This window comes from Natator depressus, chromosome 8, assembly GCF_965152275.1.
Source record: "Natator depressus isolate rNatDep1 chromosome 8, rNatDep2.hap1, whole genome shotgun sequence".
Lineage (NCBI taxonomy): Eukaryota > Metazoa > Chordata > Testudines > Cheloniidae > Natator > Natator depressus.
In genome coordinates, this window is record NC_134241.1 from 38,027,389 (window position 1) to 38,055,021 (window position 27,633).

The window sequence follows — 27,633 nt, forward strand, 5'->3', positions numbered from 1 at the left end:
GTTTGATGCCTCAGGCTACTGTTTGATTCATCTCTAAGGCCATGTATACACTACCAATTTTTGTCGACAAAAGTGATGTCAACACCCAAAAGTCAACACAATAAAAATCGGAATTTCATGTTCACACTTGCTCCTTCTGTCGGCAGATTGCATCCACAGTAGGGGCACCGTTATCAACAGTGTGAGCAATGCACTGTGGGTACCTATCTCACAGTCCAGCTCAACACCTTCTGTCGCTAGGTGTTGTGGCAAGGCGGAGCGGATCGCCGCACATCTTGGGACCAGGTTAAATGTCCCGTGATGCATTGCTTTCTGTCACAGCACTCCATGGGCTTCCAGCTTTCTTTCCCAGCATTTTTGCAACAGCCCTTCTTTGGTGTGCACCCCGGTTTCTTTGTGAGAGGGGATGGATACCACACTGCTCTCCTATGTTCTGTTAACTGTCATAAAGACATCGCGGATGGCAGTGCAGTTAATCGTGAAGTTCCTAACTGAAGAAGACTCGCAAGTGCCTGATATTCTGCATGCTATGGATAGGAGCAACTTGAGGTTGCTTTTGGCATTCCCAGAGCAGCTGCATAGGGTAGACCATCGCTTTTGGGTTCGGGAAATAAGCACTGAATGGTGGGATCGTATTGTCATGCAAGTGTGGGATGACCAGCAGTGGCTACAGAACTTTTGGATGCAGATTCCTGTAACTGTGTGCAGAGCTTGCCCCAGACCTGCAGCACAAGGACACCAGAAGGAGAGCTGTCCTCTCAGTAGAGAAGCATGTGGCAATCACTGTGTGGAACCTGGCGACTCCAGACAGCTACCAGTTGGTCGTGAATCAATTTGGAGTGGGGAAGTTGACCACTGGGGCAAGTGTGCAGGACAATAAATCACATCCTGCTACGAAGGACCGTGACTCTGGGAAGTGTGTGTGAAATAGTGGAAGGCTTTGCAGAAATGGATTTCCCTAACTGTGGAAGGGTGAACAATAGATGGCACATATTCCAATTTTGGCACCAGACCACCTTGAGACAGAGTACTTCAATAGGAAGGGTGTTGCAGGGGCTTGTGGATTACCATGGGCGTTTCACTGACACCAACGCGGGGTGGTCCAGGAAGGTGCATGACACATGCGTCTTCAGGAACACTGGCCTGTACAGAAAGCTGCAAGCAGGGACTTTCTTTCCAAACCAGAAGATTACAGTGGGGGATGTTGAAATGCCCATAGTGATCCTGGGAGACCCAGCGTACCCCTTACAGCCGTGGCTCATGAAACCTTACACAGGACACCAGGACAGCAGTAAGGAGCAGTTCAACAACAGGATGAGTAGGTGCCAGATGATAGTTGAATGTGCCTTTGGCAGATTAAAGGCACGCTGGTGATGCCTTTATGGCAGGTTAGACCTTAATGAGGATAATATATCCATGATCATAGCCGCATGCTGTACATTGCATAATCTCTGTGAAGCTAAGGTTTGTTTGTTCAGGGGTGGAGTGCTGAGGCAGACTGCTTGGCCGCTGATTTTGAGTAGCTAGATACCAGGGCTGTCAGAGGAGCCCAGAGGGGGGCAATTTGAATCAGGGAGGCTTTGAGGCAGCACTTTGACAATGAGCACCAGTAATGTATATCTCTGTCAGAGATGCTTCAATGTTACATTACATGTAGTTTTCCTAGGGGGCAATGGTGACATTTGGGGCCTTATCTGCCAATAAGAAAATGGTTAAAATGCCTGTGCATGTATTCGTAGTGCCTGCAATCTCAATTTGTAGAAAAAAAGAAAGATGATTTACCATTATAAAACTTTGCTTTTATTGCACAAGAAACAGCACACACAAACACACAGATGCTTCGTGGAAAAGGAGGAACCAGTGAAGAGCAAATTTTCACAACTGTACGTAGGTCCAGCTATCATTGTGAAAGTTATCCAAGAGGGTGGAGTGAAGGGGAAACTAAGTAGTCCTGGGAATTGGAAAGGAATGTGCGGGCAGAGTTTGGGGGAGGCATGGAAAAGAGTTCTGAATGTGCTGCAATGGAGGTTGAGCACAGATGCGCTCAGACTGCTGCATTATTAAGGACTTCAGCAGCTGCGTTTGCTCCTCCATTATTTTAATCATCTGCTCAGTTGCGTCCTTAACAAATGCCTGATTCTCTTTTTTGTCCTGTCGTTCAGCTTCCCAGCACTCCTTGCGTTCCCTTTTTCTGTATTGGAGCACTGCAGTACCTCCCAGAACATGTCTTCTTTGCTGCGTCTTGGGCACTTTCTTATCTGGCTGAGATGTTCAGCTGGGGTGCATGGGGTGTTCCTGAAAGCCACATCTGGTGAAGCACAAGGGACAATGCACAGAAGCAGGATTGTTAAATTCACACACAGCCTTGTAACATTTCAGTTAAATACACCTTTTGCAACATTGCCATCACTTTCTCACTGACCCTAGCCAGGCACACATCTCTGTGAACACCCAAAGCATGTTGTTGGCGGAGTGGGGGAGCTCCACATGGGGAAAAGAGCACATACTCTTTGCAAGGGTTGTGATACAGCATTCTAGGGAAAAAATTCTAAAATTCTCCCACACTTTTCCACAGGCAGGGGTCATTCTAGCAGACATCTCACTGCTAAAGGTAAGCAGGGAAACAAGGGTACATCTACTCCATGCTTGTGGCTTCCACCCTGCTCACCTATGTGCCGCTTTGGTCCCTGCACAAGTGATTGCCAAATGGTGCGGGAAAGTTTCCTACAATGGGGGAAAGAACAAAGCTGCTCTGGCATGGAAGCTTCAGTAGAGGATTTCCGAGTACGTCCAGGAAACTTTTTCCTGGAGATCTCAGTGTGAATCAAAACTCTGTTCCGCCGTACCGATTAGCTACACAGGGAATTCTCCAGCTCACAGAAACACAGCGAGCCTCCCACATTTCTATACCCTGAACCCACCTCCGCACTACACAAGCCACAGCCACTTACCAGGCATCTCATATCCTGCTTCTTGCTCCCCAGAGAGCAACTGCTGAGACTGGCTAGACACCCCTGGAGTGGAGAGCAGTTCCTGGCTGCCTGCCCCACTGGGAGACCACGCCGGGAGCTGCACATCCTCGTCTAACTCCACCTCTTCATCAATAACTTAATCCTCCAGGTTAGGTCCTCTTTCTGCCACCTCCGTGCCCTCCGAAATATCCACGGGGCTCTTGGTGGTGGAGGTTGGGTCGCCACCAAGGATAGTGTCCAGGTCCTTATAAAATTGTCAGCTTTTAGGGAACGCACCGGAGCGACAGTTTGCCTCCCTTGCCTTATGGTTCGCCTGCCTCCTTTATCTTTGCTCTGCACTGCAGCATGTCCTGATCATAGCCCTTTTTGCACAAACTTCGAGAAATGTGCCTGTAGGTATCCCAATTTCTTTGGCTCAAGCGCAGCTGGGACTGCACAGCCTGCTCTCCCCATATACTGATCAGATCCAACAGCTCTGCAGTGGTCCAAGTGGGAGAGCATTTGGTGCAATAACCCTCCATGGTCACTTGGGAAGATGCAATGAGACCTCTCCACTCCGAGCCAGCAGGAAATGGAATTTCAAAAATTCCCGGACTTCTAAGGGGGAGGAGCGGATGGTTGTTTACCTGGCTGCAGGGCATTGGAGTTCAAACTGCTGACCAGAGCGGTCAGGATGGGCATTGTGGGACACCTCCTGGAGGCCAATTAAAGTGATGAAATCAAGCATGGTGTCTACACTGGCACTTTGTTGAGAAAAATGTAGAGGAAAAAGACATAAGTCTCTCACCGGGGTGGATGTATTTAGTCGCCAAAACTGGGCATTTTTCCTGACAAAAGTTGCATTGCAGTGTGTACGCACTCACTGGTCGACAAAAGGCAGTTTTTGGTGACAAAACTTGGTAGTGTAGACAAGGCCTAAGCTTTCAGTGACTAAAAACCCCCTTTCTTTCACCTCCAGCTTGCTAGGAAACATCACCCCTTCCTTCCTTCTGGGCGAGGACCTGGCCACAATGATCCATGCATTTGTCACCTCCGCACCAGATTACTGTAATTCACTGCATCTGAAGCTGATTTTAAAAAAATGCAAAGGTTCCAGCTGCTATAGAATGTGGTTGTCTGCCTTCTCCATGGTTCAGGCTGCTATGAACGCATCAAGTCCATGCTCCAGTCCCTCCACTGTCTCCCAGTCCACGTCCAATGTCAGTTTAAGGCAGTGGTTCTTAACCTGGGGTGCGAGATGCCCTTTCTGGGGGTGCAAGACATGCCAGATTATTTTAGAAGGTAAATCATCGAAAACACAAATTAAGCACAGGCACGTAAGTACAACTTATTTCATCAAACCTATGTATTTATTAACATTATACATTTAACGATTACTGTAATATACAAACAAAAATACATCTAGGTTTGAGAACTGACCTACTTCAGCGATTTTTGATAGGGGTGCGAGAACATAGTTTGAGAACCAAAGGAGTGCAGGCTGCAGTAAAGGTTAAGAACCACTGGTTTAAGGCTTTGGTCCTAATCCTCAAAGCAATAATGGATCAGGTCCAAGGTACATGGTAGACCACATTTTAATCTACGAACCATCAAGACAGCGTGCTCCTCTAGGGCAATGCAGATCATAAAGCCCAGAATAAAGTGAGAGATATCTGGGGACAAAGCATTTTCAAGTCAAAGGGATATGGTTCTGGAATAAACTTCCAGAGGAGATTAGATGAATTCAGGGTTTTATCATCTTTAGGAGGCACTGCAAAAATTGATAGTTTTCCCAGCATGACGAGAATGACATTTGCATCATCAGCCACCACACCCAAAAGTATCCCATCTACCTTAAACAGAGCTTTCTATAACTAAAAGGGAGACAAGCCAGAGATGACAAGAATTCCCTTAGGGACTTCAATATTAATTTATTCTACGTGGAAGGAGCTCACATGTGAAGGAGTAGCATTGCAAAACCCTAAGATAGATAAAACAGGGATTTAATGCCTTTATTCAGTCTCTCTATATATCAGAAAGCTAAGTATATTATAAATTGTAATTGCTTTACCAATTGTTTGTCCTAAAGCGTTTTCCAAAATAATTGCGTCAGTCTTCATTTACTTTTAGTTGTTACCAGACCTTGGCCCCATCCTGTATTTCAGACCAAAGCCCTATAATCACACTGCATTACTTATTTAACCCAGTTATCTATTAGGGCCTCAATGTTTGGGATGGCCCTTTATTAAATACATACATTTGCCTCATTAGCAAATTGGGTTTAGTGCAGTGTTGCTGATATGACAGGCAAGATCAACCCAAGAACACACACCAATGGGAAGATAGCCTTGCCTTTCAAATGAGAGACTTTAGATGTGTAGAACCTGGCACTGTCATCCAAATTCATTGCATCAATTCAAAACCTAGCAGTGGAGATATACAGTTTGCATTCTGGAAAAGCAAGAATGCCTAAAGTAGCCCAGTCTGTGCCTGTGATCCGCACCATGTGGTGGTCAGCAAAAAGTAGGTTATGTTTGTGTATGGAGTATGAGGAAAGGGGCTGAAAATACAGTGAAGGAGTGAATCAACCCCACACCTCACTTTATTCCATAATGAAAAGACAGTAAGGTACTCAATGAAACAGGAGCATACAAACTGCAGAATTCACTTCTGCACAAGAGCAAATAATCAAATTCTATGAGGGAAATAATTTTGACTGTAAGAAATGGCTGTTAGATTTCCAAGGTAAGTTAATTATAAGAGTAATCAACGTGTCCTGTTGCAGTGAATAGGCAGATTGGCTGTAAGGGTCAGGAATGAATTTCACCATCACCTACAATACAGAATAACCACCAGTATCTTATAAAGGGAGGTATTACAGTCCTCTGAAGCAGCAAGTACCGACCAGTGCCAAAGGTGGGACACTGAATTCTCTTGCCAAATGGTCTGATACAGCCAGAGATAAGAACACCAGATTAGATGGAGTAACTCTTTGATGCTGTTAGGTGTACTAGAAGAGCAGAATGGGATCAGCAGTCAAAAATTCTGAGTTCTGTTCAGGCTCTGACATTGATTCAATGTGTGATTTCAGGTAAGGCACTTCACCTTTTGGTTCCTCTATTAACCCAGCTATGAAAAGGGGCTAGTACCTACATTTGTAAAGCACTGGGTTTCTCAGCTGAAAAATGCTACATTAAATGCACCAAATGGTCTGATCAGGTATGTGCCTATTCAGTTGGAGGTGGAAAGGTTCAAAATAAATAAAACTTAAGTGTCAGAGGCAGAGATTTCTCTGGGTGTACTGCTCCCTGACATATTTTGTATTAATGCCCACTGTGCATAGCTGTGACTCAGCGGTAAGCATCAACCTTTATATCCCTCCCCATTATTCTGCATCTTTAGGCTATGAGTTGCATTAATGACACCTACTACAGAACAGGCCCAACAAAGAAAATAACAGAACGCCACTAGCCATCACCTTCAGCCCCCAACTAAAACCTCCCCATCAGGGATCTACAACCTATCCTGAAGGACGACCCATCACTCTCACAAATCTTGGGAGACAGGCCAGTCCTTGCCTACAGACAACCCCCCCCAACCTGAAGCAAATACTCAACAGCAACCACACCACACAACAGAACCACTAACTCAGGAACCTATCCTTGCAACAAAGCCTGTTGCCAACTGTGTCCACATATCTATTCAGGGGACACCATCATAGGGCCTAATCACAGCCACAATATCAGAGGCTCGTTCACCTGCACATCTACCAATGTGATATATGCCATCATGTGCCAGCAATGCCCCTCTGCCATGTACATTGGTCAAATTGGACAGTCTCTACGTAAAAGAATAAATGGACACAAATCAGATGTCAAGAATTATAACATTCAAAAACCAGTCGGAGAACACTTCAATCTCTCTGGTCACTCGATTACAGACCTAAAGGTCGCAATATTACAATAAAAAGACTTCAAAATCAGACTCCAACGAGAGACTGCTGAATTGGAATTAATTTGCAAACTGGATACAATTAACTTAGGCTTGAATAGAGACTGGGAGTGGATGTGTCATAACACAAAGTAAAACTATTTCCCCATGTTTCCCACCCACCCCGCCCCACCGCTCCTCAGACGTTCTTGTCAACTGCTGGAAATGGCCCACCTTGATCATCACTACAAAAGGTTCCCCCCCCGTTCTCCCGCCCCCCCCCGCCCCGGCTCTCCTGCTGGTAATAGCTCACCTTAAGTGATCACTCTGGTTACAGTGTGTATGGTAACACCCATTGTTTCATGTTCTCTATGTATATAAATTTCCCCACTGTATTTTCCACTGAATGCATCCGATGAAGTGAGCTGTAGCTCACGAAAGCTTATGCTCAAATAAATGTTAATCTCTAAGGTGCCACAAGTACTCCTTTTCTTTTTGCGAATACAGACTAACACGGCTGCTACTCTGAAACCTGTCATTAATGACACACACGTTCCTTTTAGCATGTTCACTCCTCTTACAGATCAGATCAAGTTGCCAGTTGTCTCAGGCCCTCACATCCCACGCTCTGTGCCTCTTCTCAACATTCCTGTGTCTGCAGTGGCAAAGGGCGGAAAGGAAAACATGATCCAGGAAGTTTTATTAGTGGACTGCTCCACAGACATCAAGAGAAACAACTAATGACTCTGGCTAGTGAAAGCTTATCTGGTGAATAAAAGCTGATAACATTTTAGCTAACAAAGATGACTCTCAACAATTGAGAGGGGCCCAATCACTATGTGGGGCAGTCGTGGAGGACAGTTAGAGACCCAGTAATGGGGAACTCAGCTTTGGGTGCTAGGGTTAGGGAAATAAGGGTGGGACACATAGCAAGGTGCAGAGACTCAAGGAGGTTTGTGGCTAGAAAGGACCATTAATTGTAAATGCCTTCTCCAAACATGCCCTTAAGAGCAAAGGCTTGTTGCTCCCTGCAAGGCGGTCAGTTCATCTGCACAAAGGGCACTAGCTAGAAGCCTTTGGTGCTTTCACTCAGAGGCATGGACAGAAGCAAACCATTCATAAGCTTTTCAGACAAAACAGCAAATCACATACAAAAAATACCATCTTGGTTTATTGTTTAAAAACATTGGTAAAACAAACAGAAAAGAACAGAGAGCAGGAGGCTGATGCCCATTCCACTCCCCAGCTAAGACAAAATTCTCCAAACACAGACAGCACGAGCCCCCAGGCTCAGACCGAGCATTCGGGATTGAGGGTACCCCCTAGGAGAAAGGTCCCTACACTGTGGTAGGGGTAGAAAAGCTCATCTTTTCAGCTTCAGGCGCCACTTCCCTCACCACAGAACAGAATGAATTCTTCCAGGTTGTTAGTGAGGGGAAAGGCCTTCCACTAAAGGTATGTGATTCACCCCAAATTCTCTATCCATGTATAAAAGGGCCTGGGCTAGAGGAGGGAAAGGTGTCTGAAGGTTACAACAGAAGTGGGAATGCACCACACCAGGTATGGCACAGCCCCCTGCAACCAACCCCTGCACCCTCTGCTCCAAAGTAATTTGAGCCTGAGGGAAAAATCTAGATAGGGAGCTTGGGACAAAACCAAATATGGCAAATAGCTGTGGTTCTTGTCAGCAGACACAGAACAAAGCTACTCCAGAGTAAGACAAAGGCTACACTCTGAATACGTTCTCCCCTCCCTGTTCCACCAGGTTGGACCCAGAACTGCCCAGTCTCACCCTTTCCCCAAGTCTCAACCCCAGAACTGATCTTGCCTCTTTACTGGGTTTCCCCAAATACAGGGACTTAGGATGGCTGGAAAAGCTGGCAGAAAGTGAACCTCACTGCAGGTTTTAGTGGACTTCAGATCTTTTGCCTGAGCAGAGGGACAAGGACACATTGAGTGGTGCTGATGAAGGGGACAGGAAGATTCTAGGCACCACAGCACTGACTCCCATCTCTCTGGCTGGAGCCTGAGCTGTATTGAGAGGAGCTGGTGAAGCCACTGCAGACTGGGCTCTGAAACTGGTTGTATGGCAGCAGCACAGAGACCATGGTGTGGATCCAAGTGTCACATGAATTTCCATTTGCCCTAGTGGTGAGAGTCAGAGCCCTGAGGGATTGGAGAAGGTAAGGAACAGGTTTCACTGCTCTATGACTCTGTCGATAGCCAGCCTGCCCCGGCAGTGCTGCTCCTGCTGCCACATGCATCAAATATAAAGGGGAGGTCCAAGAAGAGACCTTTTACTGGCTCATGTGTATCCCAGTCCACGTCTTAATAGGGACCGCCCCACAGTTCAGAGTCCAACAACTCAGCCCTCAGATCTCGACATCACTTTCTTTATCATTATCGTGGTCACCATCATAGAACTCATTAGAAGCCTCAGGCCTAAAAGACAGACAAGAACATAAGGACAGGCAGCCTTTTCCAGCATTTTCAGAAGAGCAGAGTTTGTCTAGACAAAGGGATAAGAACATGTTGCTAGAAAGAGGGAAAGAGGGACACATCTCCTGGCCTAGAAGACATAGGATATGTCCTCTGAGGCATGTAACCACATGCTAGTAGAGAAGTTTCTCTGGATAGGAACCAGAGAATCAAAAGGGATGCAATATCTACTCTGGGATGTGGACAGTCCCCACCATATCTCCCCTCACTGGGATGGGATGAACATAAGAGAGGAGCCCCTTTCCCAGCTCATCAGAACAAGAACCAGAGGTGCAGTACCTGTTGTAGTTCTCCTCAGAGCCTCTCTCCTCTGGATCAGGCTCGTCCGCACGGTCATAACTGAGCAGGTCAGAAGGAACATCATGGATCTGGACGCTGGGGGCATGGTTCAGCATTTTCAGATTCTCAAATATTGTCTGTCTGATTTGATCCAAGTACTGGTTAGGAACAGAAGGAGCAGATCAGCTTAGCTAGATTGAAGAGACAGTACCACAATTGCTGGCATTAACACCTGCCTGTACCATGCATGCCCTAAGGCCAAGCAAATGGGGGATGGATAGCTCAGTGGTTTGAGCATTGGCCTGCTAACCCCAGGGTTGTGAGTTCAATCCTTGAGGGGGCCGATCTGGGGCAAAAATTGGGGATTGGTCCTGCTTTGAGCAGGGGGTTGGACTAGATGACCTCCTGAGGTCCCTTCCAACCCTGATATTCTATGATTCTATGAAATGCCATCAGTGCAAATGGCTTTAAACTGTAGCATAGAGCATAATATACTCAACCCAGGCACTGAGGGGTTGGTCTACACTTAAAAGGATGCAGCTGTGCTGCTGTAGCACTTCAGCAAAGACACTATCTACGCTGACAGGAAGGCTTCTCCCATTGCCATAGGTCAGTGGTTCTCAACCAGGGGTACGTGTACGCCTAGGGGTTTCCAGAGGTCTTCCAAGGGGTACGCATCAACTCATCTAGAGATTTGCCTAGTTTTACAACAGGCTTCATAAAATGAACTACTGAAGTCAGTAAAAACTAAAATTCCATACAATGACTTGCTTATACTGCTCTAAATACTATACACTGAAATGTAAGTACAATATTTATATTCCAAATGATTTAGTTTATAATTATAGGATAAAATGAGAAAGTAAAAAAATTTTCAGTAAGAATGTACTGCGACACTTCTGTATTTTTGTGTCTGATTTTGAGTTCTGTTTTAAGCAATTAGTTTAAGTGAGGTGAAACTTGGGGTACGCAAGACAAATCAGACTCCTGAAAGGGGTACCGTAGTCTGGAAAGGTTGAGAGCCACTGCCATAAGGGTTATCCACCTCCCTGAGAGGCAGTAGCTATGTCAATGGGAGACTTCTCCTGTCAATTAGCACTAGTCTACACTGGGCGTTAGGTCGGTGTAACTGCATTGCTGAGCAACCTAGTTATATACACATAAGTCCGACGTAGGACCAAGCCTAAGATTAAGGGCAGGGGCTTCAGAAGTGGAAAGGAAATTGTAAGAGGACCTTCAAGTTTCTCAAATATGAAGTATCTTTGGAGAGCTCCCTACATCTCAAAGATGCTGTGGGGCTGCAAACATAGGTGCCAGCTCCCAGAGAAAAATTAGCAGGTGCTTAGCACCCACTGGCAGCCAAGCTTCCCTCCTTCCCGCTGCCAGCCCCCGCCAATCAACTCCTCCCCCTCCTTCCCACTGCCTCCTGCATGCCGCAGAACAGCTGGGTGTGCAGGAGGCGCTGGAAGGGAGGGAGGAGCAGGAATGGGACGTGCTCAGGGGAGGGGCAGAAAGAGACAGGGAAGAGGTGGGGCAAGGGTGGAGTAGGGGTGGGAAGAGGCAGGGTGAGGGCTTGGAGGAAGGGATGTAGTGGGGGATGGGGAAAATTAGAAGCCGGCGCCTGTGGCTGCAAAGAAGAAAGCATGTTGTCCAACACTGTGATGAGCAGGAAAGCCTCTTGTTGCCCTGCCCTGACAAGTTTTTCCTGGGTGAGCTACTGGCTGAACTCCACCTGGTTTCACAAGATCTAGCATCAAGCAGAGACCTTTTCTTTTCAGACTACATCACATAGCTATGTTGGGTGATGCAGAGTAGCATGTCCAGGACAAGGCCAGAGCCACTCACTCACCTGTCTAGAGTTCTGGTTCTCAATTCTTGTACTGACATCTGGGTGGAGGGTGAAGTCTGGAGCAAAGTACTCAAAGTATTCTGTGAGGGAACCAGTAAAGAGTTAAAGATCGGGGTGAGGGGAGTTTGAAACTAGTTTTTCTGAAACACTGTTCTGCAGAGATGGGAACAGCCTACCCTACACCATGCTAGCTGTCACCATACCATCAAGAGCACAGTGAGAGCCAACTCCGTCATCATGAGGGGTACGCTGCCAGAAAGAAAAGAGAAAGCCCACAGGAACATTGTGTGAGGAATTTAGAACACATGATACTGTAATGCAGATATGTCTGCCCAGTGAGGCCCATCACATATGGGGGATGTGTACAGTAGGAAGCAAGAAAGATCTAGAACACATGGGTTAGGATCAGAAGATACTACTGCTTCAGCCCCACTCTGGTTAATATTCATTAACATAGAGTGTGGAATCCAGCTAACGTCCCTGAAGCATTAGAACATCAAGGCACATTAGCTAAATTTATGAAGAGAGTGGGGAAACTCAGATTAATTTATTCCAAGGCTAAAAGGAATCATTGTGATCAACTAGTCTTACCTGCTCTATAACAACACAGGTCAGAGACTTTCCTAAAACAGATCTTTTAGAAAAGCATTCAATCTTGATATAAAAATTGCCAGTGATGGAGAATCAACCACAACTCTGGCAACTTGTTCTAATGGTTAATTACTGTCACTGTTAAAAAATTATACCTTATTTCCAATCTGAATGTGTCTCATTTCAACTTCCAGCCACTGGATCGTGTTATACCTTTCACTGCTAGACGAAAGAGCCCATCATCAAATATCTGAAGGTACCCTGCAGGTATTTATAGACTGTAATCAAGTCATCCCTTAACCTTTTCTCTGTTAAAATAAATAGATTGAGCTCTTTGAGTCTAGCACTATAAGGCGGGTTTTCTAATCCTTTTAGTCATTCTTGTGGCTCTGAACACTCTCCAATTTATCAACCTTCTTCTTGAATTGTGAACACCAGAACTGGATACTACACCAGTGCCAAATACAGAGATAAAATAACCTCTCTATAGTTATTCAAGATTCCCCTATTTAGGCATCCAAGAATCACTTTAATCCTTTTGGCCACAGCATCGCACTGGGAGCTCGTGTTCAGTTGATTATCCACCACCACTCCCAAAGTTTTTCCAGAGTCACTGCTTCCCAGGATAGACTCCCACATCCTGAAAGTATGGCCTACATTCTTTGTTCCTAGATGTATACACTTACATTTAGCCATATTAAAATGCATAGTGCTTGCTTGCACCCAGCTTTCCACGCGATCCAGAGAGCTCTGTAACAGTGACCTCATCCTTTTCATTATTTACCACTCCCCCAATTCGTGTGTGTCATCTCCAAAATTTCTCATTGATGATTTTATGTTTTTTTCCCAAATCATTGATAAAAATATTAAATAGCATAGAGCGAAGAACAGATTCCTGTAGGACCTCACTGGAAACACATTCATTCAATGATGATTCCCCATTTGTCATTGAGACCTGTCAGTTAGCCAGTTTTTATTCCATTTAATGTATCTTATGTTGATTTTATATCTTTCTAATCCAATGATACTCAGACTGCGGCTCACAAGCTGCAAGTGGGCTCTTTAAAACGCTGTGTAATATAATTATTAACCAATCTAAGTTATTAACCAATCAAGATGCTTTTACTATGTTATCAATCAATTTTAGTTGATACAGTAAATACTTGGTCAGTCATTTTGACGTGAGAAATAATATATATATGATTAGAACAGTGATATTCAGGCCTCTGGTTCAGGAGCCAAATTAGCAATCAGTATTACCCAAAAGAGCCACAGTCATGGAATTAATTGTTTAATTTACTATAGTATTATCTATTCATATTTAAACATGGAAATATTTAGGGGGGGTGTGTGTGTGTGTAGATGTCTGACTGACAGGCCTATACTTACCTAGGTCAACCCACTTACCCTATTTAAATATTGGCACAACATGGTAATCTGTAACAAGATGATGCTGACTCACCACTGTATGGGAGTTCCTCACTAATGGCTTCATCCACAAGCAGTGACGTTTCATAGGTCCTAAAAACACAGAACATTATACTCAGTCCAGAAAAGATCAACTTTTCTCCCCATTACACAGTACTTACTGGCAGTCTGCCTGAAACTCAGAGCCAGTTACAGCTGAATAAAGGTCCTAAGAAGCACAAGCATTGATAACCCTCACGCCATCTGCAACAAATAGGACATTCTTCAACAAGCATGTGAAAGACTCACCAGCATCGTGCCACATTACGAACGGTATAGCCACCTCCTCCCAGCACCAGAAGGGGGATGTTGAAACTCTTTACATACTCCACACACTCCCTAAAAACCCAAAGCAGAAGGGGAACCTGTGACTGTTAGCAGCTGATCTAAGCTCATCAATGCAGCACCACGCTCAACCCAGTAACATACCTAACCGTATGATACACAGAGTTCAGGGCTCCCATCAGTGAAACCCAAACCTTGCCCTGATGGGAGCTGTTCTCATGGCTTGAGAGAAATCTGAGCTTTGTTATTCATGCATTCTGGCAGAGCATTGCCGGAAGAAATGTTGCAAGATCCCAAATCTAGTCTGGGGAATCTGCTTCTGCAGAATCTTACCCCTTCTTCGCTCTTCTGAGGAGAGCCTCCTATCACACAGGGAACTAGATTGCTCTCGTTGAGCTCAAGTCTCGCAGTGTAGGGCCCAATGCATTCTTTCACAGACTGCAATGATGGTCCTTTAAATGCTCCATCCACACCCCTGCTGAACTTACCCATGTCCTCTGATACTGAGGTTAAAGCAACCCAGACGGTCACAACCCAAGGAGTCAGCACCGCACTAGGGAAGAGAAAGAACAGCTGAGTCCTGGCTAAGAAGCATTACTCTCCAAATGCACATCCTAACAAGCCATCAGCACCCCACAGATATACCCACCTATCACAGAGCCACAAGCAGCATTCCAGCCAGCCTGCACCCATCTGTCCATATTTCCCCAGGGAGCCACAGATGCATATACTGGAGAGTGCATAGCTCCTATCCATACCCTCTGCAACATATGTACACAGACCCGCTCTCTTACCTGCAGCACTATGCATGTGGGCTGGTAGTAGTCCACCACCTGGTTAATGACTGGCTGGAAGAGGTGTTTATAACCTTTAGAGAGAAAGGCAGATTGTCATCATGGCTCAAGAGGGCAAGCAGGGACATCAGGGGGGCAGGGAAAGCATTCCACTTACTTTGGTCATCAATGCCATCCCGCAGTGGCACATTGAGGCAGTAATAGCGGCCACTCTCTGCCCCAACCTCGTACATGTCACCTGGCAGAGGAAAGGAGGCACAGTCACAGCACACAAGGATCAGCTCTGAAACTTCATAGGTGTGGGCAGTACAGACAACAGCAAATCAAGACTTCTGCCAATGGACCCAATCACGGCATGAAGATCCTTTCCACCTACTCTGCAAACTACCGCGGGACGATATCCTTCACCCAGCCTCTCCCCACTCTCCAGAACTCCTTTCTTCAATCATCTCTCTCTGAAACCAGAGCCCCAGAACCTCACACTACTACGTAACAGCAGTGATTGGGGCCTGAAATCTGCATTTCACTGGGGCAGTGAAGATTCTGTACCTGTACCAGGGAAGAAGTAGTTCCCATATTTGTGAAAAGATACTGTCATGACACGGTCTGTCAAGTAAAAGGCCTCCTGAACACCATCTCCGTGATGAATATCAATGTCAATGTAGAGAACACGTGGGTGATACCTGCCAGAAACAGGAGACAGAGGTGCATTACCGTCCACTGGTGCCATCCCAATTACAGCAACCACTTTGCTATGGCTTCCTAAAATCCACCCCCCATAACACAAGTCTGTAATGTGTCAGAGGCCTTCCAGCTCAGCAACCCCATCTGGTCCCCCCTAAGGTCTCTGGAGAATATTTCTGTCACTAGACCATAAAGTAATATTTGCGTAGAGCATCTACCATACAAACAATACCTTAAAATACTCTTGTCTGTTATATCTGGAGAGAGAGAGAGAAATTAAGAGGCACAAACAAGGAACAACAGGTTTGAAGAGTAGACTAGAGACACGATGGAAAGCACATGAAAGAGAGAGATGCAGAGGGCTCATTCAGATGGCAAAGGTTGCAGAGAAGGTTCTTGCACTGGCAGAAGCAAGATTATGCAAAGGGTCAGGGAGGAGGCCACTGCTGAACACACAAAGCAAGAGGAACCTGCGATGAGGCTGGGTAGTGCAAGTCCATGAATTGACTGACTTATATAGTCAGAGAAGTTTAGAAAGCACTTTATGTACAAAAGTCTTTGCCCTGAAGAATTTACAATCTAGTTCATCTTTAAAAATTAGAGCAATTTTTAAATGCTCCTGAAATGAATGGGGAGTAAAGTAATTTGAAGATGGAAGCAGTTGTTCTTCCCTGTATGTGCCACAGCGCTGGCATCATCAGTCTCCAGTGCTGGAGTCTGGAGAGCCAGGACTTGAGGTCAGGGGAACGAAGTGCAGTCATCCAGATGGACGCCTGAATGTGGATCCCAGCCACGGTGGGCAGAAGGACACAGTGCCCAGGGGCACTATTGCATAGATAGCAACAGGCAGCATTGCAGAGAAAGGGAATGTGGAAAAAGGCAAGCTGAGTGAAGGCTGAAGCCAAAGTTACTGAGAACAGAGGTCTGAATGCAGGGGAGAGAAAGGAGATGCAGTTGGGCTTGAGAAGTGTCCTCTTGTCAAGTGGACATTCAGGGGAATGCAGGAGAGATTAAACTTACTGGGCAATAAATTTACTGGGTCCATCAGGCAGAGGTCAGATAAAGCATCAAAACGTGTAAGTCCCCACTGTAAATGTTAACTAATGTTAAAGAGAGAGGGGACATAACCCTCAACAGAGCCAACACCCTGTTTGAGATGAGGTGCCTAGTAATGCAGTAACATTTAGAAGTGGCAAACCTTGATTAATCCACAAAATATTAGAATGCCTTTCTAGAATTCTCTATCCCATTCCTTATGAGTTTAGACCTTTTTTTTGGACCACAATTACACCTTTTTGACCAAAGCGGAGGTCCCCATTATGCTGTCTCCAGTGATGTCCAGCTCCCTTTCCTGAGTCAATACAATTAAATTCAGAATCCAGAAAGATTCTCATGTAGTTCAAATTTTTCCTTCCAAAGAGCAACACTTTGCATTTATCACAAAGTGCTTAACAATGGCAAGAACTATACACACATTAAGCCTCACAAGTGCCCTGTGAAATAGAAAAATATTTCACAGATGGTAAACTGAGAAAACAATCAACAAAGCTAGCACCAGCTACCCTTATTCTCAATCCTCTGCCTTAACTGAGAACTATTCCTGCTCCTGAAGATGAGAACAGGATAGTAAGTCAAGAACTGAGCGTTTGAGACTCTGCAATGGCAGGGTCTTGGCAGAGAAGCAAAGCTACCAGTAGAGACAGAGGCTGGAGACGTAAGAGCAGAATCATGCCAGGGAGACATCTGAACAGCTGTTAGGCTATAGAAGACACCTGAAATAGAGACTGTCCAGGGCATCCAATGATCAGCTATGTCTAAGGCATAACTGAAATTAAGAAGAACAAGAAGGGAAGAACCCTCTATCAGCAGAGGGGATCCTATTACGACCACATCACACAGCATTACCCTCCCAGAGCATCACTTCTAATCCAGAACAGTATCACAGCTGCACTCACACCGAGTCCTTACTTGAGCAGCTCCAGAATGCCGATAACTATGTCATTGACGTAACAAAACCCAGAAGCCTGCAGTGCAAAGAAAATAAAATGGAGTCAAAAGAAGAGCAGCAATGAGCCCAACTTTGAGTGAGAGACAGAAATACTTAGACTTGTGTCATTACCTCAAACTTCTTGGCATGATGCAGGCCTCCAGCCCAGTTTATTGCAATATCACAGATCTAAGAAAAGGAAGAGCCGATTAGCTCAAAGATAAGAGCAAGATAGCAACAAACCCAAGCCCAACCCTGCATGTCAGTATGGACGTCAGCCCTGCCCCCATGTTGTGGCTCACAATAGTTATTTTTTCCCCTTTCTCCCCACCCATCCAGTCCCTTCAGATGCCCCGCTATCTGTCATCCAGTCAAGCTACTTACGCTGTACTAAATCAGTGTTTGCAATCAGTCAGTGTAGGGGCAGGAGGAATCCAAGAGATTTCCCCACAAATTAACAGCCAGGTGACACCGAGTTGGTGTTTGTACAATAAGCATATGTGGTATAGGTTATTTTAGGGACTCCATCCACCACAGCAGCCAGTTGGCATGTCAGTGTTCAAAGAGGACAAGAATATCAGCTCAGAGTTACCTTGTTGTTCAGTTGCGTTGCTCCCTGCAGTGAGGCCCCAGTATAGCGAGAGCAAAATTCGAAAAGACCTGGGAACACTGGACTGCAAAAAGAGAACACAAAATTCAAACAGAATAGAACCTCCCAACCTCAGATACACGTCTCCAGGATTAAGATCAGAACAAAACTCTCAGTGACCACTGGACAAATAATATCAAAATGCAGTCTCTGCTAGAGAAATGTTAATTTGGGGTCATTCTGACCCTGTTCACTACAGACTACATGACAATAGGCAACATTACACTATCCTTTGCAAATACTATGGAAAACTTGGTGGATTTGATTATAATTACAAGAAACTTTCAAGTTAGTCTGGAACAATCTTGTTCATCATATACTCCAGACCTGGAGAATGGGAAACATACAGACTAAATCCTGCCCTCTACCATGCTGATGCATATATGGGGATAGGTCCTGGAGAGAGAAAACACAAAGCAACCTGTGCAAGGGAGACAGCAGGACTTCACAGAAAAACAACAACAACATGGAACATGGCTGTCCAAGAGATCTGCTCACACACCATCTTCCCATGGGGTTGTAGTCTGTTAGTTTGTAGATGCTCCCCAGTCATTCACCCACCTAGTGCATAGACTGCTGTGAGCAATAAATTGTATCCATGGACGCACAATGCTCTTGCTCAGAGTAGCAAAGTATGTCTCATCTCCACCATGCAATCCCACTCTAGCCAGCAGGATCGCTACGGCAGAAGAACTCCTATACTCACTCTCAGTGACTCACAGCATGCACACATTAACAAGTGCAAGTCATAACATATCAATGTGTACACACAATCTACCAGAAATAAAATATAGACCTCAAATCTGTTGTTCCCATGTGTTTTGCTTGTTAACAGGCCCCAGAGCTTGTATCTGACCACACTGTTTTCACAAAAGTAGAACTATAGTTAAATTAACCCAATGAGAGGATTGGCTGAGGGAGAAAGCAAATACCACTGCCATAGGAGTGCAGGCCTGAGAGGTGTGTGAAAACGTGTAATATGGCCACCAATAGAGAGAAAGAATGACAAATCAGCTCACCCTAAAGCAGGTGGCAGCCTGACCTGCATCTACAGCACTTTATAGTCCTGCAAATAGCTGAAACTCCCAGCAGACTGTGTATTTAAGAACACTGGGCTTATTCAGTTTGGAGAGAAGGAAACTATGGAAAAGCAAGGATAGCAGCCTCTGCCTCCCACAACTAAATCTCATCACTTCTCATCCTGTCCTCACTGATTAGTGGGAATACTAGTATACAGAGACTGTACTGTTATCCTATTATTTATTGCTTGAGGTCAAGATTTTCAAAATTGACTAGTGATTTGGGGTGCAAAGTTTGAGACATTGATTTTCAGAGTTTATGTGCACTTTCTGAAAGTCAGAATCTTTTAAGTTTTCTCAAGTTTGGCACCCAAAAAACTGAGGCAACCAAAATTATTAGCCACTTTTGAAAATCTCTGTCCAAGTTTTCAAGAGCTAGGAGCCTCACGAACCCAAGTAAAGTTACAGTCCCTAACTTAGAGTTTATGGTCTAGATTCAGACCTAACAACTGAAACTCAAAGAGATTAAAAAGAGGAGGGAGAGGAAGATTTACAGCAGCAACAGTTACTCAATAAGGTGTGTGCAACATCTTGATGGCTCCATTAAACTGCAGGGCTTTTTTAGTTAAAATGTAAAATTCATACATTTAATGGAAACATTATGATGCATACATACCACACCAAGTAATCACATGAGATTACTGTAACCCTTGTGCTTCCCATTCACTTGCTAGGTGCTATATACTCACCAGTCATCACCCACATTGAAGGCATTGAGGCTCTTGGTGAATCCTTGCATGTTGTTGGGACTCACCCTCTGCAGGAAGTCTATATAATCCTCCGAGTGGAAGCGACACATATCATGCTGGGATGCCTGGTATGGTTTAAAAACCTTCAAGAGAAGGACACACAACAGTTATTTCCTGCTCAGAGTTGGGTTTACCTTGGCTACCACAAATCTCACCACCAAATAAACTCCAAATAGACAAATACCCCAAATCACTGTGTCAGTCTAAAAATGCCCAACTATGTGCTCAGCTTAACAAGTGTCATGCAAATTTTAAATAAAAAGTGGTCAGGAAAGTAGGGATTGATTCAAGAGATGGTGTTCACAACAATATGAATTTGCCAACATTGCATTTTTTCATATTAAAGTACACTTTTAACTAAGTTAACAATCAAGAATACTACATATGTACAATGAGATGAAATTAAGCTGCTCTGAGATTAATCAGAACCTTAAGTTTTGCCTTTTTCTGTCCCTAATTAAAATGTATACTTTTAACAAAATTAAGAAATTTTTGCTTTTTAAAAAAATTGGAGAAAGTATGGGCTTGTGTACCTGGGGAAATGTATTCACATAAGTACACAGGTATAACTCCCCATGTGGACAGGGTTATTCCGGAATAAGAGTGACCTCACAGGGAGTTATACCAGTATAGCTATATCGGTATAATTATATTGTTATTGTTATTCTGGTAAATTTTCCTGCATAGCCAAACCCAGAGAGCTGCAAAACAGAACTACTTATCTATTTGATGCACAAAAACAAACCTCCACAATTACAGATATGCACAAATGTGTCTATCCTCTATTTCACAGATTTTAAACTAAAACACTCAGTAGCTTCAGGAAAAAAAATAGCTGAAGCACGACGTGAGCTTATGGAAACATGCAACTACAGAGCACTACTGACAAATACCCACACAGAGTTTTTTAAACTGGCCTTAACTTTAAGAAAGTATCAAACTTTTAACCTGAAAGAACGTTATTTTAAAAAGAAAGATTAGAGATCCAGGAAGTTAAATAATTTATATTTAAAAAACCCAAACATTGGAAGTTTGAGAATTCACAGTTAAGGCCCATCAAATAAGCTATTCTTCCCAATCAGTAGCTCTTCTGCGAAAGGTACAAATGGAGACCAACAAGTATCCTTCGAGCATGGCTGGTTGCTATTTATAAAAATAATTGCCTCACAATTTCAAACAGGTATCTTGAAATCCACATCTGAAATCATGTATTTTTGGCGTTTCCCCTCAACACTTAAATGGTACACCACCTTTGGCTGTGGACATATTATTTAATCCATATGACCCACTCGTGTTGCAGAGTGTATATTTCTCACGCCAGATGGTACATTGTGACAAATATGATGTGCCCTGTAATAATTTGCAAGAACTGTATGTTGGCCTGGATAAGGAATGGTATTTTCTGTATGAATATTCTGGTTTAAGTGCTTCTCACTAAGAGACTTCCTGGGATGGATCAGGCAAGAAAGACGCAATGGCTCAAGATGGTCCCTATCAGTTTTCACTTACGAGTTGTTCCAGAAGAACACCAGAACTATTAGCTCCAATGACTCAGGGCCTGTGGGACTTATTTAACCATGAGCCAACTAATGCAGAAATAATCCTCTTAGATAGGATTAAAAAAAAAAAAAAAAAAGGACTCTTGGAGGTGCAAAGAAAAATCCAAACCGAGACATGCAAAAACCCAGGAACAAGTAGGAGCATCTGAAGAAGCTAGGCTTGTCTAGGTCACCATTATAAGATGACAGTACTATTGGCACGGGACAGAGGCATATCTACCCTTGCAGATGAAATTCATATTATAGCTGGAGCTAGGACTGCCATTCAGAGAAAGCTTTCTGACTTCCAGACTTGTCAGTTTAAAATGAAAAACTTCAACTATTTCTACAAACACACTCAAAGTTTCATATGCTGCCTCCTTTCTTGTAGCAAAATCAAAGATCTTATTTTGCCTGTCACTGTGGTGCTTGCAGAAAACATGCTTGATTAAAAAAGCAGGTGATACTCTCAAAGAAGTGCCCTTATCAGATGACACTGTATCAGAGAATTGAAGAAATTGCTGAGGATATTGTTTCTCAACTTGTACAGAAACTTAAAATGGCAAAAACATTTGCCCTTCAGCTTGATGAGTCCACAGATATTAGTGGAGAAGCTCAGCTGAGTGCTTATGTTTGCTACCCTGAAACCACTGATATCAACAAGCACATACTGTTTTGATAAAGTATGGAGAGTACATTTTTAAACTGACTTTTTTTAAAAAACACAATAGGAGTTGGAATTTATGCAAATTTCTCTGCACTGATGGGGCCACTGCAATGACCAAGATAGTGAACAGGCTTGTAGCTAGGATCAGGAAAGAAAGTCCTTCCTTGCAGTCAGGGCACTGAGAATTTGCTTCAAAAAAGATGAGTTTTGAGCTGCATAAAGTTTTTAATGAGTCTGTCAAAACTGTCAACTTTATCAAGTCCAGGCCACTCAGTGCTCACCTGTTTTGCATTCTCGTAAAGAGATGGGGTCAGAACATCAGCAACTGTTGCTTCACACAGAGGTTCACTGGCTTTCAAGAGGGAAAGTACTTGACAGATAGTTGGAATTATGCACAGAAGTTAACTTGTTTTTTTCTGATAATTAATCCCCTCTTGCTTCTGTGTTTGACAACACTCTGTGGTTAGCTCAACTTGCCTATCTCGCAGATATATTTAGCAAACTGAATGATCTAAATTGTCCATGAAAGGCCATGACACTAACAGTCTGAATCTCTATGATAATGCGAAAGCTTATATCAAGGAAACTAAATTCTGGAAGTCCAAATGTCGATACAAAAACTTTACCTGTTTTCCAATGCTTCATGGGGTCTGAACAGGGGAAATTGAGCACAGCAAAATTATTTCCCCAACATTCAACTCATTCCCCAACTCAGCTCAACTCAACTGGGTAAGAAACCCATTCATTTTATCAGATGTTAGCAGCAGTAACGAGTCTGCCAGGCAGCAAGAAAATCTTCTTGAGTTCTCCTCAGACAACAGTCTGCAAATGAAGTTTAATGACTCTACACAAACCTAGTTCTGGTGTTTAGTACAGAAAGAGTACATTAACCTTGGGAACCATGATGTTCTGTTTTCTTTTGGGTCAACATATATTTGTGCAGTCTCATTTTCGGCTATGTCTGCCACCAAGACAAAGAATAGGAATACACTTAATGTGAAGAAAAACCTAAATCTTGCTGTCACTTCACTGCCTACCAGAATTACAAGGCTCACAAGTGAAAAATACGCTCAAGTATCACACTGAAATAGTTATATTCCAATCGATATATTTTATAATTATTCGGTAAAAATGAGAAAGTAAGCAATTTTTCAGTAATAGTGTGCTGTGACACTTTTGTATTTTTATGTCTCATTTTATAAGCAAGTAGTTTTAAGTGAAGTGAAACTTGAGTACGCATGTCAAATCAGACTCCTGATAGGAGTACAGTAGTCTGGAAAGGTTGAAAACCATTGGCTTAAAGCATCCCTGATAGATAGAGAACCATGTTCTATCCTAATACAGTTTCATTACTTTTGTGTACACAGGCAAGAATAAGCTATAATATAAAATGGTTCAGACAAGCATATTTCATAACTGTATTTTAACGTGGTTATGTCTGCAGCATATGTAGGGCTTTACAGGCACAGACAATGCTCCCCTGAGACGGGAGTCTCAGCATCATCAGATACATGAGGCTTACTATCATCTTCTTGTAGAGCCCATAGTGAAGCACCAGACTGTGGGTCAGTGCCAAGCGATGAGGCTTCATGGGATGTCCTGCACCTGCAAAGAAAAAAAGAAGACAGTCAGCACCCACAGATCACACACAGTGGATTCATAGCTAGAAACACCACTCTCTGCAACCCTCCCCACCTCCCCCTGCCCTCTCCCCTCCCCACACACAGAACCACCTCCCTCTGCCTTCTCCCACCCCCACCCTCCCACACACATGGCCAGCTCCCCTTGCCCTCTCCCACCTCATCCCCCCATACACAAGGCTAGCTCCCCCTTCCCTCTCCCCTCCCCACCCCACACACAGGGCCAGCTCCCCCTGCCCTCTCCCCTCCCCACCCCACGCACAGGAACACTGTGATGCTGTATGGAATCTGGGGGACACTTCAGAATATTATGAATACCAATATTGTAAAACTGCAATGATTTATGCCAGACATGCCATGTAAGATATCTGCAAAAGTTATAATTTTCCAGATATGATAATCTCATTTATGTGTTTCTATCACCTTTGTATTATGGTTTATAGATATGTATGTATGTCTGTATTTCAAACTTGTGCTATGCTTGTGGGTGACACCCCCAGACAGTTTAGCATCAGCACTGCCTAGCCTGCTTGATGGCCCATTAAGGACTATCAGCTATACAACTGACCCATTGAGAGAAGCCACAGGACTCAGCAAGGATGCATGCCTATGGACAGAAAAGGCTTCCAAGCCATGGGCTGGTCAGTTTGTGTTTGAAACAAAGGAAGCATAAGCCACATGGCAAAAGACTATAAAAACACAGCTGCATCTTCTCCATTTGGTCTTCAATCCTGCTTCTTACCTCTGGCGGAACTTTGCTACAAACTGAAGCTCTGAACAAAGGACTGAATGACCCATCCAAGCTGCGGACGTATTCCAGAGGGCCTTTCAAGCCAACGAACTCACGAATACTGCTAGGAACCTGATATATGGACTTTGAAGTCTTTGTATGTATGTGACTGTTTTACTATTTAACAGGTCTCTTCTTGTTCTTTTTTCTTTATAATAAACCTTTAGTTTTAGACCAGGGGTGGGTAAACTATGGTCCGCGGGATACATCCGGTCCACCAGATGATTTAATCTGGCCCTCGAGCTCCTGCTGGGGAGCAGGGTCTGGGGCATGCCCTGCTCCCACGTTCCAGCCAGGGAGTGGGGTCAGCTCCACACAACTCCTGGAAGCAGTGGCATGTCCGCCCTCCGGCTCCTACATTTAGGGGCAGCCAGGGGGCTCCGCGCACTCCCCCCACTCCAAGCACCGCCCCCACAGCTCCCATTGGCTGGGAACTGCAGAAAATGGGAGCTGCAGGGGCGGCACCTGTGGACAGGGCTGCGCGCAGAGCTGTCTGGCCGCACTTCCACGTAGGAGCCAGAGAGGGGACATGTCCCTGCTTCCGGGAGCTCCTTGAGATAAGCGCCGCCTGGAGCCTGCACCCCTGAGCCCCTCCCGTGCCCCAACCCCCTGCCCCAGCCCTGATCCCCCTCCCACCCTCCAAACCCCTCGATCCCAGCCCGGAGCACCCTTCTGCCCTCCAAACCCCTCGATCCCAGCCTGGAGCCCCCTCCCACACCCTGAACTCCTCATTTCTGGCCACCTCAGAGCCCGCACACCCTCCTGCACCCCAACCCAAATTTCATGAGCATTCATGGTACACCATACAATTTCCATACCCAGATGTGGCCCTCAGGCCAAAAAGTTTGCTCTCCCCTGTTTGACACTAAAGGATTGGCTGGCAGCATGGTATTTTGGGTAAGATCCGAACCTATACTGACCTGGTAACATGGCTGACCCTTTGGGGTCAGAAGAACATTTTGTATATGTGAGTAGAGTTTTAAAATTACTTCTCACTGTACTGGATCTAGGTGCTGATTGGGAGCCAGAGAACTGGAATGCAATAAATGAGGCAGTGTGGTTTATTTTTTTGCTTCTTGATAGCCAGTGTGGGGGATCAGAAGCACAGTCTGTGACTGGTTGGAGAGTTTAACTTCAGTGTTACCCACCAGTCTTGGGAGTACCTGCTCTCCCTTTTGCAGCCTGCCCTGACCTTGGCATTTCCAATGAGGGCTCCCCCAGGCACCACAGGTCACATTGGCATAGTCTTGGCAGGATCCACAGAACGAGACCATTTGGGTTTTGGATCAGAACCTCATGTTATTCCAAATTTTAAAATTTTGATACTGAAAGTGTTAAAGGTTAAAGTTAGTCACAATGAGTGATTGACAATCAAAACTGCAAGGCATGAGAGATAGCCAGCGTCTTCAGCATGAGAGAGAAATGGCAGAACTTCAGATGCAAGAGAACCAAGTCTTGGCCCAGCTGCAAAAAGAAGCTGAGGAGAGAGCCAGAGAATCTCACAGGAGGTGAATGGAGCTGCTGCAAGCTGAGACCCAAGTTGCCAGACTTAAATTTCAAATCAAAATAATGAAAGAACAGCAGGAACTGTGTTATCCTGGAAGCCCAGCTCCTCTCTACGGCAATGATGGAGACAGAATCTGCTCAGTTTATAAGAATGTTGGTTTGTTATTTAATAATGATGTGGTAACTATGTTTAATCAGGGTAACATCATAACCCAGTCCCAGAAAAAGTATGAATGTAAATCCTCTGTATTATCTGTAGCTAACAGGGAGATTTTTTGAAGAGGGGGTGTTTAACCAGGTATGCTATAACAAGGAAGAGTGTGTGTCTCTAGCCTTGGGATTGCGGAAAATAGCTGTTTGTCCAGTGAGAAAAGCAGTTTATATAGTGAAGAAATTTCTGACGGTGTGTCATATCTCAGAAGTGAATCTGGAATTAGAGGAAGTGCAGAAAGCAGCTCAGGAAAACATTTCTTCAGAGCAATGTAAACTTGGTCAGTTTGAAGCCCTAACTGAGGAAGGTAAGGGTAGATTTCTGGTGGGTGCTGGATTGCTGGCAAGTGAAGTTTGTAGAAGTGAGCCTGAAACAGGTAAAAGTGATGTGCTTAAAGTAGCTCAGTGTGATGAGCCACTGTTTGTGGAAGGCAACAGTTTATCTGTTGAAGAAAAAACGGTTTCCAATTTTTTATCTGTTGCAAATAGCAGTGTGCCAAATGAAGGAGAATGTACCTCCAGTCCTTTGTGGAGCAGACAGAAGGTTCCTCTCAGCCTATGATGGCTGAGGATATTTCAGTTGTCCCAGAGGTGGTTCTGGACTTAACTGAAACTCAAGAAGGAAGTGTTCCTAAGCTTGTGTGTGGTAACCTACACATGGCCAGTGAGAAAAGCTGCAGAGGGAAAGAGCATGCCTCTTCCAACCCTTTAACCATGGAGTGTAGCATTTTGCCTGAAAGGGGGTTGGTTATGTGAAAGTCGTCTTAATGTTCTAGAGATTATTCTGGATGTAAGTGAAACTCAGAGAGAGTTTGTTGTAGCTCCACAGAGCAATTCCCTATCCCCCGCTCCCTACCCCCCCCGGTGCCCTATCCGCCCAGGGCCCGCTCCCTGCCCTCCACCACCCACCCACCCAGGGCCCACTCCCTGCCCCCCCGGTGCGCTATCCCCCCAGGGCCCACTCCCTATCTTCCACCACCCACCCACCCAGGGCCCACTCCCTGCCCCCCCCCCCCCCGGTGCCGTATCCGCCCAGGGCCCGCTCCCTGCCCTCCACCACCCACCCAGGGCCCGCTCCCTGCCCCCCCGGTGCCCTATCCGCCCAGGGCCCGCTCCCTGCCCTCCACCACCCACGCAGGGCCCGCTCCCTGCCCGCCGCCCAGGGCTTAGGACGGGGCCGCTGACCGCCGCCGGCCACGCACCCCTTACCGTAATGGAAGTTGCCCACGTCCGGATCATAGAAATAGGCCACGGTCTTAGCCATGGCGCGCCGCCGCTAGGACCTGCCGCCTCCGTGCCACGCCCACAACCGGTGACATCAGCGCGCCGCGCTCCGAGCCCCGCCCCCAACGCCGATTGCTCGCACGAGCCCGCCCCGCTGGGCCCTGAGCCGATTTACAGGGGGCGGGGCCCTGCAGAGCGGACGAGTCTTGGTTCGCGGCCGGTCCCATCCCCCGCCGCACTGCAATCAGAGTTTCTGCGCACGCAG

The 27,633-nt window shown here is 45.2% G+C and overlaps 1 protein-coding gene across 3 annotated transcripts; it reads right to left on the bottom strand.

The window, feature by feature from the left end:
• Positions 1–1,771: 1,771 nt before the first annotated feature.
• On the bottom strand, positions 1,772–27,633 carry HDAC3 (histone deacetylase 3). Of its 3 annotated transcripts, XR_012640527.1 has the most exons (16): positions 27,354–27,633; positions 23,521–23,603; positions 19,734–19,876; positions 17,909–17,990; positions 17,449–17,505; positions 17,298–17,353; positions 15,195–15,328; positions 14,803–14,883; positions 14,646–14,719; positions 14,340–14,404; positions 13,816–13,905; positions 13,562–13,620; positions 11,509–11,588; positions 9,660–9,817; positions 2,952–4,218; positions 1,772–2,308 (listed from the first exon to the last, which is right to left on the bottom strand). XR_012640527.1 is itself a non-coding variant. In XM_074960804.1 (15 exons), the coding sequence occupies exons 1-15, from the start codon at positions 27,406–27,408 to the stop codon at positions 9,254–9,256; spliced, it is 1,287 nt and encodes a 428-aa protein (XP_074816905.1). In that variant the 5' UTR covers positions 27,409–27,629; the 3' UTR covers positions 8,010–9,253. The 3 variants fall into 3 exon arrangements, 2 of the variants coding, with proteins under 2 accessions (XP_074816905.1, XP_074816906.1); XM_074960804.1 differs by lacking the exons at positions 1,772–2,308; positions 2,952–4,218 and adding an exon at positions 8,010–9,323 and having other exon boundaries at positions 27,354–27,629; XM_074960805.1 differs by lacking the exons at positions 1,772–2,308; positions 2,952–4,218; positions 17,449–17,505; ... (2 more) ...; positions 23,521–23,603; positions 27,354–27,633 and adding an exon at positions 8,010–9,323 and having other exon boundaries at positions 17,285–17,303.